General features: G+C 47.7%; 2 protein-coding genes across 3 annotated transcripts in view; one reads left to right on the forward strand and one right to left on the reverse strand.

Moving 5' to 3' along the window:
- The window catches only part of CTNNA2 (catenin alpha 2), a 944,639-nt gene that overhangs the window by 301,769 nt on the left and 623,211 nt on the right, over positions 1-19,659 (reverse strand). The gene's annotated exons all lie outside the window — the stretch shown is intronic.
- Positions 15,262-17,932, forward strand: LRRTM1 (leucine rich repeat transmembrane neuronal 1). The gene is made up of 2 exons (XM_074354401.1): positions 15,262-15,692; positions 15,966-17,932. The coding sequence occupies exon 2, from the start codon at positions 16,025-16,027 to the stop codon at positions 17,591-17,593; it is 1,569 nt and encodes a 522-aa protein (XP_074210502.1). The 5' UTR covers positions 15,262-15,692; positions 15,966-16,024; the 3' UTR covers positions 17,594-17,932.

The raw sequence follows: 19,659 nt of genomic DNA on the forward strand, positions 1-19,659 counted from the left end.
CCCCTGGAATACTTGGTTTTAGCCTCTGGGCATTTTCCTGCTCCTCCAGCGAGTAATAATTTTTTAAAAGCCTGGTAGTAGGAAGAAGAGAATGAAGCATGCTTAGCAGGTGTTAATTTGCTCTCTAGAGAGAAAAAAGAAAGAAAGAAAAGAGTTCAGTGTTCTGATACAGTGGTTCTGTGAAATGCTACACATACCAGGAATGTCTCAAGCATCATCTTCAAAAAAAGACACAGAAGCCACATAGAAAATCATGATTTGTTCTGCTGTTGCTCCCTAACCAAGAGGAATGCTCACATTCTCTGGAGCCTGCTACAGCTTTCCAAAAAGGAGAATATAAAATGTAGAGCACCTTCAGAAGGGCTACAGGTTTTCCTAGAGTACAGACTTCCTCCCATGTTAGAGCCAGCCTCGCAAAGCATGTTAGCAGAAGTAAGCTATCGATTAAATACAGGCATAATAAACACTAAACATAAATTAATATTTCCCACCACTGGTGATTTAGAATTTTATTATCCATCAGAGCCTACCAGTGCATGTAGACACACATTTATAAACAACAAGCCTCACCACAGTGAAGATCTGGAATATGTAGACTTCTATATATTAAAAAAGACAGATTTTTAAAAGTCTGCTATCATATGCTTTAAAAAGAGATGTAGTCGAAAAAAGATGAAGTCCGTACTTTATCCTTGCTTGTAGTCTATTTGCATAAATTGTATGAATCATTATATGTCACAAATTATTTTAAAATATGTTGTTTAATAAAGAAACATACTCAAAAGACACCACTCGGTTCTAACACCCTTCTTTCACTTTCTCTCTCTATGCACGTCCCCCAGCATCTCTACTTTATCCAGTTAATACTCTGCTGGGAATACTTCTGCTCCCACCAGTCAGACGTGGTCCAGGACCTCCTCACCTCCAGCCGTGCCTGGAGAACCATCGTAATTTGTTTTCTCTAGTGCCATCGCCTGCACTCCCCCACCATGTGGAATCACCAAACCCTGGATTCAAGCCCTGCTCCCTTGTTGTTCCAGGAGTCCTTTTTATTCTGTTCTAACCTTGGTAAATAGTTCACTTGGTGGGTTTCTTAAATTGTTTCTTTTATTCATTTTCATACGTGAGTATGTTAAAAAAAAAAAAACCTACTATGCCAAATGTATCTTTATACCTGCCACAGAGGCTAGCACATAAAAAATCATAATTAAATATTTGAATGAGTGGATGAATATTGATGGTGGCACATGCTGGTGGACTCAGAGGAATTCCAACCATTATCCCCCCTCTCTGCCCCCTCAGAGACATCACCTCCCTAATGAAATGAAATGTGGAGCCATGTTTTGGATCCTGATTCAAACTAATCTACTTTAAAAAAAAAAAAAAAGAGAGAGAGAGAAGAAAAGAAAAGAAAGGAATTTGAGGAATAATTGGAGATATCCAAATATGGACTGTGTATTTTAGTAATATTAGGGAATTATCTTCCATTTGCTAAGGTGTGATAATGGTATTATGGTTATTTAAAAAAATTCCTTTTTTTGAGGCAGCTACTAAAAAATGTTCAGGAGTAAACATTTGTGAGATGTGTGATTGACTTTAAAATACTCAAAAATGATCGTGCAGAAGTGGCAAGACATTAATAACTGTTAAGCCTAATGTTAATAATTCAGTCTGAGTTTAATCAAGTAATTGTTTAGTAGCCTCTCTGCACACCACACTCGATAAGGAATAAAATAATAATAATAAGTGAAAGTAAGTCTGGACCATACCTCCACATGGCAGTTACCTGGGGGTGACCTCAAATATTCTGTCTGTTCCTTAACCACTCAGTGAGGCAAACAGCTGTTTCACAATTTATAGAAGGAAACCCGTAGTTCGGTCCTAGAGGTAGGTACCAGGGCTGCTGGAGTCAAAGGAGAAAAACAGCTGGTAAACTTCAGCACACTGATGCTTTCTTCCAATATACATCCCCCACTTTGCTGGGAAATGGCCCGTTGGGCAAAGAAGGGAATGACAATGCTAAATGCCAGAAAAATGACAATGATAATGACAACAGATGGTCAGAGGGGCTGCGAGCAGTGGGAATCCGGGAGGAAAGTTTGAATTGCCCCACATTCCCTTTGGCTGAGTCTACCCTGGAGAAAAGGATGGCTGTAGAAAAATCCAGTTTGGCTTTTCCACAGCCATTGACTGGTATCCAGCCCTCACAGACGTTAGTTGCCCCATACCTGGATCTAGGGCATGTACGAACATCTCTTATCACCAGGACCAGGTGTAGAATGCAACTTTAAAATGAACTGTATATGGATCAGCAAGTTTATTTTTTAAAAGTCATTTTATAAAGCAAGAATATTAATCCCACTTTATAAATGGAGAAACAGGTCCTGATCATTAATATATACACGTGTCTTTGAGTTGTTTAAAATTATTAAATGGATGAAAAGTAATTACCAAGATTGACACAGTAGCTAAATCTCAGAATCAAAGCAAAATGATTCCCTGACATTCTGATTATTCCTTTATAACATGCATTTCCTCCCTTGTCTGTTCCTGAAACAGCTGGGGCGGGGGTGGGGTGGGGGGAACCTTGCCTCCTTTCTTACCAGCAGGCTACAGGAAGACACTCTCCCTGCTACAAAAGGGACTCAGTTCATGAGTTGTTACTGTCTTCATCCAGAACATCAAGAAATCTGGAAGGCTTCTGAATATGTTTCATTTTAACCCTCCTGACACCAACTGCAGTCAGGTGGGTGGTAAATGCCATCTAGTTTATAAATCAAGAAGGCTTATGACAGCCGGGATGATGTTCTAGGTGGCAGTGGAATCAGAGTGGAGAGAATTCTGGAACTGGAGACCCAGATACAGCCTTGCTAAATCCACATCACCAAAGTCACACAGTATTGCTTTTCTTTTTCAGCCCTCAGGGATTCTGGAAGAGCAAAAAAACCATCAAAGTAAACAGTCCTTTGCTTTCCACCTTGGTTGAATAATACCCTGAGCGGTACACTTGGATCTCAAAAAGACCTCTGAAGCCTTTGCAGTGTTCATAATGACTCTAGGAGAGATGTGCTGTTCACCATATTACGTAATGAAACAAACTTTGGGTTCAAAGAGATGTGGCAAGTTTGGCCATATGCCAGATTCATTTTTTCGAACAACTGTTTAGCTGTTTGAAACAAAAACAACAAGAAACTGGTTGGTATCCGCCCACCCTTGTTAGGCAATTATATTGAAAGGAAGTTGTTGAATTCCATGAAAAACATTCCAAATTCCAAACGTCCTTCAAACACCAATTATACTGAAGCCAAGTAGATGAAATTAAATTCTTTCCGAGAATTGCCTATCTTTAAAATTTCAGACAGCATTATAGCAGAGGGGTAAGCCATTCAAAGAAAGGAGGGATTAATACGGACTTCTGGAAGTGTGACTCCCCACTAATGAAGGAGCTCTCCAAAGGATGAAGTACTTTCCAAAATCGTTTACGTGTCCTGGTACTTAGCACCAGTAATGGAACAGAGTACGTACCCACCAGGTGGCTGTTGAATGGATGCGTGGCTACAGGGATTTGTGGCTGGATAAGTGAGTAGTCTGGAGGGCGGAAGCCCTTGCAAAGGAGGTGGGGTTCAACAGGGGTGAGGATAAGAGGGACAATGTAGAGGTTATAAAATACGGAAGAGAGCCTTATATACTCAAAGGATGTTGGAAAAAACACCCGACCTGAAGCAGAAGACGCTTACGAGGAAGCAGCACACGATGAATTTAGACACTGCGTCGCAGCCTCACACAGCGGAGCGTCACCTAGTCTCATGACTTCACCGGATTATGTTTAGACTGGTGGTGTAAGCGCGCGGAGCGTTTAAGGAACTTGTTGAGGAATCCAGACTCCCACAGACAAAATGGGATTTCTGAATGTGTGTGGTTGTCGCTATTCCGTTCTGTTCTTTCTCTGCGCAAACAGCAACAGATGGTCAGAGGGGCCGTGAGGGGTGGGAATCCAGGAGGAAAGTTTAAATGGTCCCATCCTCTCTTTGGCTGGATCTACTCCCCTGGGGAAAGGGGTGGTTGTAGAGGAATCCAGTTTGGCTTTTCCACAGCCAAATGGCTGACTGGCATCCAGCCGTCCCATAGATCTTAGCTGCCCCATACCTGGACCTAGGGCACGTGGAAGCAGCTCTCATCACCAGGACCAGCTGTGTTCAGGTGGGTGGCTTAGATTTTCGATGCTTTGATTTCCATGAATATATTGGGAAAGTGATAGGATCTCATAGAAATTTAAGAATAAATGGAATTAATATATTGGAATGTGTGTGTGTATATATATATACCCCACAACTTCTTTATCCAGTCGTCTGTTGATGGACATTTAGGCTGTCTCCATGTCTTGGCTACTGTAAATAGTGCTGCTATGAATATTGGGGTGCATCTGTCTTTTTGAATTAGAGTTTCCTCCAGACATGTATGCCCAGGAGTGGGATTGCTGGATCATATGGTAACTCTATTTTTAGTTTTTTAAGGAAGCTCCATACTGTTTTCCATAGTGGCTGCACCCAAAGTTACTCAGTCTTGTTCACAGATGAGAACACGCCTGCACAGATGAAGTGCTCAGCAGGCACTTCGTAACCCCTGACTGGCGGGCTGATTGATAGACAAGAACAGGACCGTGAAGCATATACGTTTAAAATTGTGTCAGTTATGCTTCAGAGAAGAAGTTATCCTGTTCTGAAAAAAGACAACCCAAACCCCAATCAGGAATGACAGCAGTGGGTTTTGAGGCAAAATTTCTTCCTCTCTCTTTTCCCTCCCGTTCAGCCTTGCGGTGAGAGGCCAAGCAGAGGAGCGTCTTGGACGTTGTAACCAGGTTCCTTCACTTAAAAGAAAGTCAACAACTGAGAAAAGCTCAGTCCCTTTAGAGCCCCTGTTTGTCCTCAGCTGGTGAATGGCACTGTGGAAAGCTCAGCCTTGGCTTCTCCCTTCCCTTCTCACTTCTGGGGTCGAAATGAAGGGAATCCGGCAAATTGCCACGCACATAATTTCCTACAAATTTAGACCAGCGGCGTGTACGTACTTGATGCCAAATAAGCTCTGTCGGTCTTATTACTTGTATAAAGGCCTAAAAGTACCGAGGGACCAGGACACGTTCTGGAGATATTTAACCTGTGGTCTGAAGATCGGAGCATCAATCTTTCCACCTTCAGAAAAGCAAGGTCCAGTTCAGCAACCGTTCAGGATGCCAACGGTCAGTTTAAGTCAGTACGTGCAAAGCTATCTCTGCTTTAAAAATTGCCCCCACACCTGAATGGGGCTTCCTCGTTAAATACCATGTTCTCTAGTATTTATGTACTGTTATTTTCATTTGCAATGTCTATTTTCATAGGCAAAGGACAACTGAGCGGAAAAATGTTATACCCTCTCTCTGTCTCGCTGTTCACGCTGTGAAGCAACCTGTTTTACTGTTGAAACCTGTGTTTGTTCTGTTTCAATTGTGCAGAGGAAACAGTTCTGGCACCTTTAAAAAAAATCAAAGATCTATCGCTCAACAGGAGAACAGAGCAACTGCGAAGAGGGAATTATGAAGAACAGAGAAAAGACTCAGTGCTTCTGAAGCCTTCTAGGGCTTATGAATCACCTGGGGATCTTGTCAAAATGTAGATTCTGGTTCAAGTGTATCTTAGGTAGAGACGGAGAGTTTGCACATGTAACGAGCTCCAGGTGATGCCTGTGCTGCTGGCCCTTGGGGTTTATAGAGGGTGTTGTTTGGGTCACGTGGGTGGAAACATAAAAATCACTTTAGAGCACTTAGCACTTACAGTCATAGTCACATTTTATTTAACCTGCAAAAATCACAAATTCTTCCCCTCGCACGTGGAGAGGGAGCCTCTTCTCCACTCCCCGAGTCAGGATGAGCACGGGGACAAGCTTTGGTCAACAGGTAAGAGCAGTTTGGCAGGAGCTGAGACCTTAAAGGTGCTTGTGCACTGAGACACGTCTGGCCTGCTGCTCTGAGAACCCCGCAGTTACCACACGGCTGCACCCGGGCCACCTGCTGGAGGGGGAGGGCGGGAGCTGGGACACGGAAGAGAAGCCAGGTGCCCCAACCTGTAGTCAGCTGGCCCCCGCCAACAGCCCACTGGCCCACACAGACAATCTCCTGACCCAATACACAGGACCTGGCACTAAACAAAATGATGTTGTTTTAACCACCAAGGTTTTTGTTTGTTTTGTTTTCATGCAGCCTCTAAAATCTGAACTGATACTTCAGAAGGAGCAGTAAGCGTTTAAGTCAGAGGTGCATGAAGCCATCTGTGCTTATAATTCCTTTCCGTTCTTGTCTTCTCTCTAGGCGGTAGAATTTTAGCCTTATATAATAGACATGATACGTGTGAATTTATTAGTATACACTGTATGAAAATAACATATAAATAACATTAAACAAAACGTGTCTAATCATGTAAATGATACACATAGTTATTGTAATAGGATTTGAACTTTTTCCATTATTCTAATCAAATGTATTTTTAGCCTTGATTTCGCTATGTTGAATACTGCTTCGAATTTAAGTCACTTGCCCAGGTCACGCAGCTGGTAAATGGCGGGACACTTTTCAGCTCACCACAGAGTCAGACATGTTCAACAGCTCCTCGCAGTACATTACTCAGTGTCTCAGATTCTTCTGCAAAAATGCAGATGCAGCATTACATTCGGAAGGACATGCTCTCCAGGGGTCACCTTGTTTCAGGTTCAAGAGGGTAACGCAAGGCCCACTTACAAAGGGATGACCTTACACTTGACAGGAGAGGCCAGTGGCAAACGCTCTCGGGGGTGGATACACGCAACAGCAGGCAGTCGTGGCCCCAGAGGCCTCAGACCGACAGCGCCTCGCTGGGCTTCTCCTTTGCGAGTTTCCCCACTGCTGGGCAGCCTCTCCCACTCTTGGTGGTCCTTGACCATCTGGGCTTCTCTCAAATCCTATCAATTGCAACCATATTGTTTCTTTTTCACGGCCACGTGAAGTACCTATTACTCACAGTCTCACGGCCGTGACTACATGGTCATGGCTGCCCACCAGGGACGGGGCCAGGGGTCCTCACTCTGTGGCTGCTGTTGAGGGGATCTTCACCTCTTCTGCTCCCTCCTGTTCTTCCAAGTTGGGAGGCATCATTTGAAAAGGAGCTTTTCCAAACTGGTATTCCACAAGCTGAAAAAGGTCTGCATGCTCGCTTCCTTACCAATAGAGTAGGATTCTTAAAAAATCAGCGAACGTCTGGAAGCCTTTAATAGAACCGTGCACTCTGCAGATAGCCAGGCCACATACTGCCAGTCCACTAGCCGCTTCCCACGTCCACGTTACTAAACCAGACCACGGAGACTTCTGATCGTGCATCAGCTCGATTCTAACCTGTCTCTCTGAGGATTTGCATCCACTGCCACCACCCTAATGACCAAACACAAGGGAGTCTCTGATCTCCAAGTCCAGGTGTGACCTCCGTCCACATCTTTTACTGGTTCCTCTCAGTTCTGTTAGCTTTTTCTCTCACATCTTCTTCTTCTTTACCTCCCATCTACCCCAAATCAGTCCATTCACCTGAAATCATCTTCAGTTATTTCTTGGGGAAAAGTACCATCGGAAAGATCGTCAACCCCCTTATAGAACTACTATCGCACTCGCCCTGGCCTGTCCGTCTCCAGTGCTAACACAGACAGTTGCACGCAGTGTCTCCCTTGGGTGGGTGTGGGGCCCCCAGCTGCGCTCCGTGCTTTCAGCAGCCTCTTCCCTGCCCTTCATGTTCAAGACCATCATCAGAATTTTATCCCTCCTACCCACATTTATCAAAATCCAGGTTGAAAGTCTTCCCACCCTGGCTCTGAGCAAACACTCCAGTCTCATCTCTCCTCATTCCTCTCTCTCTTTCTTGCCTGTGCTCTGGACACCCTAAGCATCTCAAAAACCCTTGTAATATTTTTTTCACAGATTTTGCCTACAGATTGGAGTGGCCTCCCTCCATCTATCTGGTCAAACCCTCCTCCTTGCCTCCTAGCTCCTCGGACTGTCCTTGCTCAATTAGCCAGAGAAATCTCTCCATCCACAGTCCCTGTTTATTTCTCTGCCATAGAATGACTCACACTGCTTTGTTACCCACCTGCACCCCAGATCTAAGAATACTCAAGGCAGGGCCCACATTTTATCTAACTCAACCTCATCAGCGGAACCTCCATTTGGCTTTAACAAAAAAAAAAAAAAAAAAAAAAAAAAAAAGAGAGAGAGAAAAGAAGAACCACAGAGATTCATGCTAAATAACTCAAAGGCATTCTCAAGGTGCCAGTGAGAGATTCAGAAGTGGTTCCAGAGAACAGGAGATGATTTGGACAAAGACACAACGCATCCCACTTGGCAGGTTCCTTGCCTGCAGAAGGCTCGCTGCCTGTGGACAGCGGGGGGATCTCCTACACAAAACAGATCCGTGAAAGGAAGCCACATATAAATGGCATTAATCCGTGTGACTTCAGCTCCAAAGGGTTGGATCTCCTTGGTTTAATAATCTGTGCCTCTATGTCAACGTAATATAAGGACCTTTTATACGCAGCTTACATTCCCCAGGCTGTGGATTAGGCAAGAATTCAAACCAGTTAATAAAGTCAATTCAGCAAGAATCTCTGCTGTGCCAGACTGCACCGAGGGGACAGGGGACATGCTTGTCAGTGCTATGTGGCAATGCCAGCGCTCTTTATCTGTAGTCTCTCCTATCTGATCATCTCCCACACCTTTAGAGGTAGATATTAGAGGGTCCTAGAGCAGGAAGAGAGCAAGTCTGTCCTTAGGGAGTTTCATTTTACCTGCAAGGACAAAGTTAGCCACACCCGGAAAATTCTATAGAACAAGATAATTAAATGTCAGGAGGTATCAGAGGCAGAACTTCCTCCAGAATTAAACTGGTTCCACTATTTGTGGCCAGGATGAGAAGGTGAGTCTGGCTGATACCAAGCAGGACAGCGGTAGTTATCCAGCTGGCCCCATAAATTCCTAGGGCCTGACAGCAACAGGTCCCCGCACCAGCATCCTGCGACTGTGTCTGAAACCCAGACCTCAGAATCACTTCTTGGTGTGCTGAGAGCCAAGTGAGAGTCGGCGGTGCCTGCGGACTACAGTCTGAGGAATGCTTCCAAAGCTGTCCTGGCACATTGGTTTGGTGTTAACAGATGTCCCAAATAAGGGGGTGAAACTGTGAAAGAACAAGATTTCTCGTGATTGAGATAAATAGTACTGCGAACTGCAGAGAACACAGCGGAATGCAGCGCATTTCACAAGTATATTTAAACATTCTTCCCTCCACGTGCATTTTTACGGAGCCCTGCATCCAACTATTTCTGGACAGTAACACCTCTGTGAAAATAACTTGGCTGGCCTGCCCCTTGACAAGATACGGAGGTGAAGCACTCCTGAGCTCCCAGAAGGAACACTGAAGACCCCAAAGCCCAGCCCTCCGTCTGCCTCTCCAGGGAGGGGTGAGGAAGAAGGAATGGGAAGGAAGGATGGTTCCAAGGCATGAGGGACAGATTCAGGCAGGGATCTCAGTCGGTGCCCCAGCCAGATGAAGGCGAGGGGACCAGGAGATGCTTCCGTGCTTCTGTTTGTGGTGTGGTGGAGTTTCTCAAGAAGAAGAAAGTACCAAACAAGGTATTAAGGGTGACACCTGTACAGTCCTTCATGAGGACAGTTTGGCCTTATGCATTGACAGACAGGGCTTTTAAAAGTCCCAGACGCAGTTGCCCACATGCACAAGGGTGCCCGTCTCGGGCTGCTCAGGCGGCTGCAATAAACCACCGTAGCCAGCGCGGCTTAAGCAGCAAACATTTATTTCTCACAGTCCTGGAGGCTTGGAAGCCTCGAATCAAGGCGCCTGCACATTCAGTGTCTGGTGAGAGCGCCCACGTCTCAGTCCACAGACATCCGCCTTCTCACCGCGTCCCCACAGGGCAGGAGGGGCCGGAGAACTCTCTGGGGTCTCTTTTTGTGGCTGAGAATCCCATTCACGAGGGCTCCGCTCTCACGGCCTCACCCTGGGAGGCCCCGCCTCCAGGTGCCATCCCCTCGGGGCTAGTTTTCAATCAGTGAACTCTGGGGGACATAAGCATCGTCTACAGCGGTGTATGCATGAGGGTGTTCATCCCAGTCATTTTATAATGGCTAAAAATCAGAAAAAAAAACCTAACTGGTAAAAAAGAGGAGGTGGATCAGATAAATAGAATGGTTTGTAGCCACTGAAGATGATCCTATCCATTTCTATTCTGGATATCGGAAAATGTTGACAATAAAAAAAGTTACAAAGTAATATGCACAATATATTTTCAGAAAATATAAATATATGTGAGATACAAATTCTAAGAGAATATGTACTCCAGACTTAATAGTTTATCTCCGAGTGGTTGAATTTTAGGTGACAAATTTCATTTTAAATTAAAATTTTTTTTTTCTTTTTCTGTAATATAAGGGTAAACCTTCAACACTCATGAGAAATGCACACAGAGTGGCTGTGTTAAGAAACATGAGGTATAATATAGAGCCAGGAGATGCCTAAAGCCAGCACGCACAAGGGCTCTGTGTTTGACTCCCGCACTGATGGCAAGTCCACACTTCATTAAGAGCCCCACTAAGTGCGAGGTACTGGGACAGACGCAGGCTTTGCATTCTGTGTGTCTGAGATCTAATAGGACAGAGAACAAGATTCAGAAGAAGGGAGCTTTTTGTCCAAGTTCTTGGGCAATCCTGGCCCAACGTTTCTGGCCCTCCAATGCCTCAGTTTTAAAACTCGGAAATGAACGACACCTGGCTTACTTTTTCAGGCTAGGATTTCTGAGGGCTCCAATAGACTGCTTCTCAAAAAGATTTTTCAATGTATTACTTACATTAATTAAATATCACGTATTCTAAACAATATATAAATAAGCCCCTCGGCCTCTGCTCCTCTCTCCTACCTGAAGTTGCAGGAGGAAAGCATGGAGTCACTGCATTTCTTTACTCTCATTACTTGACATCATACATTAAACATAGTAGGCGCTGCCTCAGTGCCATCCATGTTATTGTTCTGTTCTAAGAGGAGGATACAGTTTGATTAAGAAAAATGACCTTTTATAAATTAATTTCTTTCTTTTTAAATTGAAGTATTGTCAACTTACAATGTTGCGTTAATTTCTGGTGTATAGCATAGTGATACATTTACACACACACACACACACACACATTCCTTTTCATATTCTTTTTCATCATGAGCCAAGGTATTGAATATGGTTCCCTGTGCTATACAGCAGGACCTCATTGTTTATCTGTTTTATATACAGTAATTATATCTGCAAACCCAAATTTCTTTTTTTAAAGGGTTCCTGATAAGTAGCTCTCCCAAGAGAAGCCTCACTGCCCTCATCCTTTGGCCCCTTGTGCGTCCACAGAGGCACTCTGTAAGATGCCAGCTGTATGCTGTGTGCCCACAGAAACAACAGCGTTAATTCTCTTCTTTTGAAATTGTCTCCCACTGTCCTCCCCTACCTCTAAATGTTTCCTTTTAAAGAAAAGCCATGGCTCATTGCTGCTGAAAATTAAAGGCAACCACATAAAGATCAAGGTCCAGGCTGAGAGAACATTAAAATCACCACTTGAATTTCTCTTTCCTTGAGCGCTGCCAAAGACTGCTGATGGAAGGCCAGCCCCCAGAATGCGTGTGCATTTCAGAGGGTTTTCACTTTGCACCTCTTGGTTCACAAACCATTTTGACGAAGGTGAACAAACTGGAGGTGGCCTTCAGTTGAGATGAAATGGGAAGAGGTATAACACATTAAAAAAACACACACACAACCCTGTATGGGACCGCCCCCTCCTTCAACCTCATTACAACACAAAGTATGAAGGAAAAGCAGCAGGGCTAGTCATGCGAAGGGTAATGTGTAAGGTTCAGGGGAGGAGGAATGGGGTACCTCCCCCTCCTCCAAGTCATACTTCTGGCTTCTCCAGCTGCACCAAGCTTCCTCTTCTACCTCCTCTTTGGTGCCAGATTGTGTTTTGGCAATCAGACTCATACTTCATGTACCCAGAGTTCCTTCCCGTTTGCTGAATCCACATTTTCAAGATTCCTATCCTTTCTTCCCCCAGTTCCCAATCACATGCTAGCTGATGGCTTATGGTGTTTTTGTTTTTTTTGATGCCCAACTACTATATGGTGGTTCAGCAAGACAGGCTCTGTCTCATTCCCTATACAAACACGGAAATGTCAACGGTGTTTTCCACGTGTGCAACCTGGTAAATCAGATGTTCTCACAAGACAGGTCAAGAGATACGAAAGATCAAACATGAGGAAAGAGAGAAATTTAGGTGATCTCTTTCCTTTTTTTTTTTTTTTTTTTTTTCATTTTTCAGTGTGTTGGACCCTAAGAGGCATGAGATTAAAACTAGTGAAAAACAGCCGTGTTAACTGTTTTAACTGCTGTGGTGACTCAAAAGTTGTCGTTTCTCGACTCAACTTTGCTGAAACCCTTGATTCATGTTGTTCTGCTTTAACCTAATTTGCATTGATTTAATCAGGGATGGTATGCTTTAAATACATAATAAATTGGGATTCTGCAACTTAGATGACTTAGAATAGCTAAATTTCAATAAAGCTCATTTCAATCTGTTAATGTATACGGTTCTGCCAAGGGGTTTAAAACCGTAGAAAAGATTCAAACTTGCCACATTAGAAGTGGGAAAGGTTTAAAGATACCATCCAGATGAGATGATCTGCAGGATAATAATGTGAAAAGCAATATATATATATACATATATATATTTTTAATTACATCCTAGACACATCTTCTACGTTTTGAGTAGCATACTTAGATGAAAACTCACATATAAATGCAGTGAATTTAATTTTATTCTCTCTCCTTCTTGCCAACACTCAACTCTTTTCTGCCTCTCTGTACCAGCCCTACAAATCAAGTGACATCCAAAGTGGGTCCTCTTCTTGCCCATTTGGCAGGCTCCAGCACCACTTTGCCAAGCTGCCTGCATTAGGAGAATTTTCTTCCCCGCATCCATGGGGATTGGGTGGCTTGTCCAGATAACACTTGCTGAATGGTTGGCCAGTGTTCACCCCCGCCTGCCCCAGCTCCCCAACCCTTTAGCGTTTATGGCTCAATCAGCCAGCCCGCTGTCAGGAGTAACTGTCTTGGCAAAAGGTGAAAACACTTGATGGCGAAACCGTTTGTCTGTTACAGTGCTCTGCAGCACCTTGGAGGTGCCAGGACAAAGCCTGCAGGTGCCCCGGCCAGAGTGAGGAAGGAGGCAAGAGTGACAAGAGAGGCAAACATCAGGAATGGGAAAGGAAGGGGGGCAGGGCATATAGCTCAAGGGGTAGAGCGCATACCATGCCCGAGGTCCTGGGTTCAATCCCCAGTATCTCCATCAAAAAAGCAATTAAACAGATAAACCTAATTACTGCCCCACAAATGGGAAAGGAAGACCACCACTTCGGTGTGGGATAGGAAAAAACCTATCTGTCCCAGGAACAAGCTAAGACCTTGGATAATCACCCAATGTCTCTGTGCCTCAGCTCCACCACATGCAAAATTAATGGGGATGGTCTTCTAATGTCTCTTTTAGCCCCTAAGACGGCATGTGACGTCTAGGGCATTTCAGATTATTGTTTTCCAATTAAATGCTGCATCTCAGAGATGAACGACCAGGGCGGAGCTCAGATGAATACAGAACGGAATGATTCATGCCCCTGTTCCTACGGCTTTTCCTGAAAAGTGCCACCAGACTTTGGTGACTTTGATTCCACTGGTTGGTGTCTTCAGCTTGGATGTAATTACTTGTCCAAAGCCCAGCCAGCCTGGAAGCTTTGGCAATCCACCTCATTTGTGTCAGCATGAGTGCAACCCACAGATAATGCCCACTTACTATCAGCTCCTAAGAGTCAGAAATGACGGGAATCCAAAGAGAGGAGCGGAGATTCACATTTGATTCTCCCTGTCACCTCCTTGGGTATCTTTGTCAACAAGGTGGACTTGTCCACACTCACTTCCAGGAGGTTTCTCTGTCATCTTTTTTGTTTGTTTGTTTTTAAAGCAGATGTCCAACAGGTCCCTGACAATAGCAATGCAGACCCTCTCCAGACCAGCTGGAACAAGACAGAGCTCATTGCAAGATGCTTAAGGAGCCCATGGGTAGATGGTTGTTCACGGAAATAATCAAAGACTCGTCTTCATACTCAGAAGACACAATTTAGGGACAGTCTCAAAGCTGAAATAGGGGCATGTGTGTGGAAGGGGGTAGAATCCACTAGGGTTTAAGCCACCCGTTCTGTGCTCATTCTCTCGCACACCCTCCTGGAGTGCAGTGCACTGCGGGGCTCTGTGATCACCATGAGCAGCACCTCAGGGGCAGCCCTCCCAGTGTCAGGCAGCAGGATCTTTCTTTAATCCACCGGGGACCCCACAGACATCTATGGTGAAGCCCCGGCGGGATCGCGGGCAAGAAAAGACTCCTTGTGCCCAGACATACATTTCTGCCACCCTGGGTCTCCTCCCGCCGGAACCGGGATGGCTTCCCAAATCCGCTGAGTTTGGAAAGCCTCCGCCATCCACCACCTAAAAGGGCCGGCTGCCTGCAGAACTCCGGTGCCCGAAAGGAAAAGAAAAGAAAAAAAAAAAAAATCTGAGCCACTAAGCCCCCACAGTCATTGCCTTCCTCTCCTCTCAAGTTGCTTTTCTAAAGCAAACGACCAAATGTTGATTTTCTCTACAGATTCCTACGTATCTCACACGTAGACAGCTTTCAAGGGGGAGGGGGCAACGTCCCCCAAAGGGAAGGGGGGCGGAACAGAATATTTCAGTCTCCCACTTGGAAATGTCTTGTCGTGCTGATGCTCCCCTCCCCCCGCCACCTCCATCTCCTTTATTTTTTTCTGAAATAAGGACCAAAAAGCTGCAAGTGTTTGCCATTTCATCAGAGCACATACATTACTTCGGTGGCTCGGTAAAATGCTGGTTTTATGCCCACCCCCTTTTCAGTCTGCCCGTGTCGGAGGTGCTCCGGGACGACGCACAATCGTGAGCAGCTTACGACACTCAGTGAGCAGTAGGTGCCGGTGCAGGCTCGCGCCGCACACCGCCTGGCGGAGGGAAGGAGCCCGGGCGCCGCGCCCCGCGCCCCGCGCCGCCGCCGCCGCCCGCGCCGCCCCGCCGCCCGCGCGGCACGAGCGAGCCCGCGCCCCGCAGCCGCCCCGGGCGCGCGTGGCCGGCGGTCCCCGCGGAGCAAAAGGTGGCGCCGGCCAGCGGTCCTTTCCAATGACGGACATTATTAGCCGGGCTGTCAAATCCTGGGGAGCCGCGAGCCCCGAGTTCGGTTTTTTTCTTTTTCTCTCCCTCCCCACAACGTCACAGTCCGAACTGCAGAGGGAAAGGACAGAGCGGCAGGAAGGCGAAGCCCGGCTCCCGCACGTAGTTGGGAAACTTGCGGGTCCTAGAAGTCGCCTCCCCGCCTCGCCGGCCGCCCTTGCAGCCCCGAGCCGAGCAGCAAAGTGAGACATTGTGCGCCTGCCAGATCCGCCGGCCGCGGTCCGGGACTGCCTCGGAAACACAGAGGGGTCTTCTCTCGCCCTGCATATAATTAGCCTGCACACAAAGGGAGCAGCTGAATGGAGGTTGTCACTCTCTGGAAAAGGGTGGGTAAGACACTTTTTAATTAAATTCTTTCCCGAAGATTTTTTTTTCCTCCCTTTTCTTTGCTGCAGTATCTAACATGGACCAAATCACCATCTCTTTGATCTTTCCGTGGCTGTGAACTTTCTATGCTGCTCAGCTTTCTGCATGCTTAGAGGTGAACGTGTGGCTTTGGGGAGGGGGGGGTCCTTCCTTCTTGCAATGTATTTATTTGATTTTTGCCCTTTTCTCCCCCTCCCCCGCTCCCCCCTCCCTCGGAATAAAATATGATGTAGATTTCTGACCGAGCGCTTCCAATGGACATTCTCCAGCCTCTCTGGAAAGATTCTCGCTAATGGATTTCCTGCTGCTCGGTCTCTGTCTACACTGGCTGCTGAGGACGCCCTCGGGGGTGGTCTTGTGTTTGCTGGGGGCCTGCTTTCAGATGCTGCCCGCCGCCCCCAGCGGGTGCCCGCAGCTGTGCCGGTGCGAGGGGCGGCTGCTGTACTGCGAGGCGCTCAACCTCACCGAGGCGCCGCACAACCTGTCGGGCCTGCTGGGCCTGTCCCTGCGCCACAACCGCCTCCCGGAGCTGCGCGCCGGCCAGTTCACGGGGTTAATGCAGCTCACGTGGCTCTATCTGGACCACAACCACATCTGCTCGGTGCAGGGGGACGCCTTTCAGAAACTGCGCCGGGTTAAGGAACTCACCCTGAGTTCCAACCAGATCACCCAGCTGGCCAACACCACCTTCCGGCCCATGCCCAACCTGCGCAGCGTGGACCTCTCCTACAACAAGCTGCAGGCGCTGGCGCCCGACCTCTTCCACGGGCTGCGGAAGCTCACCGCGCTGCACATGCGGGCCAACGCCATCCAGTTCGTGCCCGTGCGCATCTTCCAGGACTGCCGCAGCCTCAAGTTTCTCGACATCGGATACAATCAGCTCAAGAGCCTGGCGCGCAACTCCTTCGCCGGCTTGTTCAAGCTCACCGAGCTGCACCTGGAGCACAACGACTTGGTGAAGGTGAACTTCGCGCACTTCCCGCGCCTCGTCTCCCTGCACTCGCTCTGCCTGCGGCGGAACAAGGTGGCCATCGTGGTCAGCTCGCTGGACTGGGTGTGGAACCTGGAGAAAATGGACCTGTCGGGCAACGAGATCGAGTACATGGAGCCCCACGTGTTCGAGACCGTGCCGCACCTGCAGTCCCTGCAGCTGGACTCCAACCGCCTCACCTACATCGAGCCCCGCATCCTCAACTCCTGGAAGTCGCTGGCGAGCATCACCCTGGCCGGGAACCTGTGGGACTGTGGGCGCAACGTGTGCGCCCTGGCCTCGTGGCTCAGCAACTTCCAGGGGCGCTACGATGGCAACTTGCAGTGCGCCAGCCCCGAGTACGCGCAGGGCGAGGACGTCCTGGACGCCGTGTACGCCTTCCACCTGTGCGAGGAGGGGGCCGAGCCCACCAGCGGCCACCTGTTCTCGGCCGTCACCAACCGCAGCGACCTGGGGCCCCCCGCCAGCCCGGCCGCCACGCTCGCCGACGGCAAGGAGGGGCAGCCGGACGGCTCGCCCGAGCCGGCTACCGTGGCCCTCCCCGGCGGCGAGCACGCCGAGAACGCTGTGCAGATCCACAAGGTGGTCACCGGCACCATGGCCCTCATCTTCTCCTTCCTCATCGTGGTCCTGGTGCTCTACGTCTCCTGGAAGTGTTTCCCAGCCAGCCTCAGGCAGCTCAGACAGTGCTTTGTCACGCAGCGCAGGAAGCAGAAGCAGAAACAGACCATGCATCAGATGGCTGCCATGTCTGCCCAGGAATACTACGTTGATTACAAACCGAACCACATTGAGGGCGCCCTGGTCATCATCAACGAATACGGCTCGTGCACCTGCCACCAGCAGCCCGCCAGGGAATGCGAGGTGTGACTGCCCCAGCGGCTCTCAACCCGTGCGCTACCAAATACGCCTGGGCAGCCGGGGCGGCCGGCGAGCGCCCAGCTGGGGTCCCCTGTCTGTGCTCTGCTGTGCTCCTTGACTGAAACTCTAAGGGGATCTCTCCCAGAGACTTGCCATTTTAGCTTTATTGTGTCTTAAAAACAAACAAAAAAAGAGATCAAACACAACAAAACCCCACCCCACAACCTTCAGGACAGTCTGTCTTAAATTTCATATGAGAACTCCTTCCTCCCTTTGAAGATCTGCCCATATTCAGGAATCTGAGAGTGTTAAAAAAAAAAAAAAGGTACCACTCATTGATTTTTTTTTTTGTAAACTAAAAATGTTTAAAATAAAATAGCATTTACAGTTTTTACAGACTGGTGGAACCTAAATGAACTGTGACCTATGTTGAAAGGGAAGCAACAGTTAAATTTTTCTTCCCTGTGTGTGTGTGTCTGTGTCTGTGTCTGTGTGTCTGTGTGTGTGTGTGTGTGTCTGTGTGTGAAGGGGGATGTACTGGCCAGAGGGAAAATCCAGAAATTCAGGAGCGAAGTAGCCAGGCTGATTTTGAAACATTAAGAAGGGCAAACGCAGCTTATCAGGGGGATGTATCCCACCTGGAAGGACTGAAAAAAGCGAGACCCTTTATATTATTTTTAGAGGGGGTTGCAGTGCAATCCAGCCACTTTGAAGCAAGTGAAAGGTGGGCTGAGGACTGACCATCACAGCTCAGCCTTTAAGGCAGAGATCACTGCAAATGCTTTTTAAAAGGCAGTGCCAGACTGGTTTTCCCATGAACAAGAGACTTTTTTTTGCACTTAATACAAGGATCTTTCAAATCAATTGAGAATCTCACCCCCAAACGCCACCGGTTTATTATTCTCGGATGTCTCTGATTCACCAAACTTTGTAGCCCTGGTGCCCTTTTCCAGCCTGTCCCAAGCGAACGACCCTCAGCTCCTGCTCCCTGTGGTCTGACGGAGGGAACGGAAGCAGAATCCGAATGCTTGGTGAGGAAAGCTGTGCCTTCTGGAGCGCGCTGCTAGACTGCAGCAGGCTTCGGCTCTCAGCAGCGACAGCGCGCTCCTGGTTACTGAGGGGCGCAGTGGGGGAGCCCCGCCCCGGGAAGACCCCCTCGCTGGGTGCTGCTTGCGGCAGTGGGCTTCAGGGCAGACGCCATCCAGAAGTGATGGGGGGGCGGGGGGGGAATCAGCTCTGGATCCTGTGTTCGGAGTATTGGTGAGACAGGAATAATTTGTTAACCCGGGACAGACTGCCCGCATATCACCCTAACCCTTTTGTGTCATGCTTGCTTTCCCTGTGTGTGTGTGTGTGTTTTTTTTTTTTTTTTTTCTGTATGGGAGTCAGTGGCTGCCCCTTCCCAGCCTTCATAGGTTTCCAGGTCTATGGAGACGTAGGCTGTTTCTTGAATTAAGCAGTAATAGCAGCTGGTGGGTGTGGGGAAGGGAAAGGGGGAGGAGTATGTAGGGGAGGGGAGGGGTCTTTCCCTAGGTCACAACTTAAGCCAGTGCGTGATGGAAACGCACCGCCACGGATGACAGCCGGTGAACTCGTGTTGTCCGTGGCCGGAAGCCTTTCTCAGGCTCAGGTGCCCATCCCTTAGGAGGGTCCTACAGACTGGAATTTTCTTTTTCCTTTTTCTGTTGTAAGAGGGAAGTCCAAACAGCGGGGGAGGGGCGGGGGCAAAAAAAGCGACCACCACCCTCTCCCCATATGCAAATACCTCCGGCCTCTTATCTAAAGAGGCCCACTCAGCTGTTTGAAATGGCATCACCAGGAGGTTTACTTAAGCTGAGGACTGGGAGCAGACTTCTCTCCCACCTATGGAGAAGCCAACGTGCCTAAGAATATTGCTTGCAAGAGGCTCCTGCAAGAGAAAGGTTTTGCAAATGTCTCTAAGACGTTGAGCCTTGGGGGGGAGTTTCTTTCACACACACACACACACACAAACTCGTTCTTCCCGGCCAGGAAACTTCACCCTATCTTGTTTATAATTAGGCAGGACATTAGAACACGCACCATGCACGCAACAC

Source organism: Camelus bactrianus, chromosome 28 (genome assembly GCF_048773025.1).
Source record: "Camelus bactrianus isolate YW-2024 breed Bactrian camel chromosome 28, ASM4877302v1, whole genome shotgun sequence".
NCBI classification, from domain to species: domain Eukaryota; kingdom Metazoa; phylum Chordata; class Mammalia; order Artiodactyla; family Camelidae; genus Camelus; species Camelus bactrianus.

Coding starts and splice junctions, on each gene's coding strand:
- LRRTM1 (XM_074354401.1), top strand. CDS start 16,025: ATGGATTTCCTGCTGCTCGGTCTCTGTCTACACTGGCTGCTGAGGACG.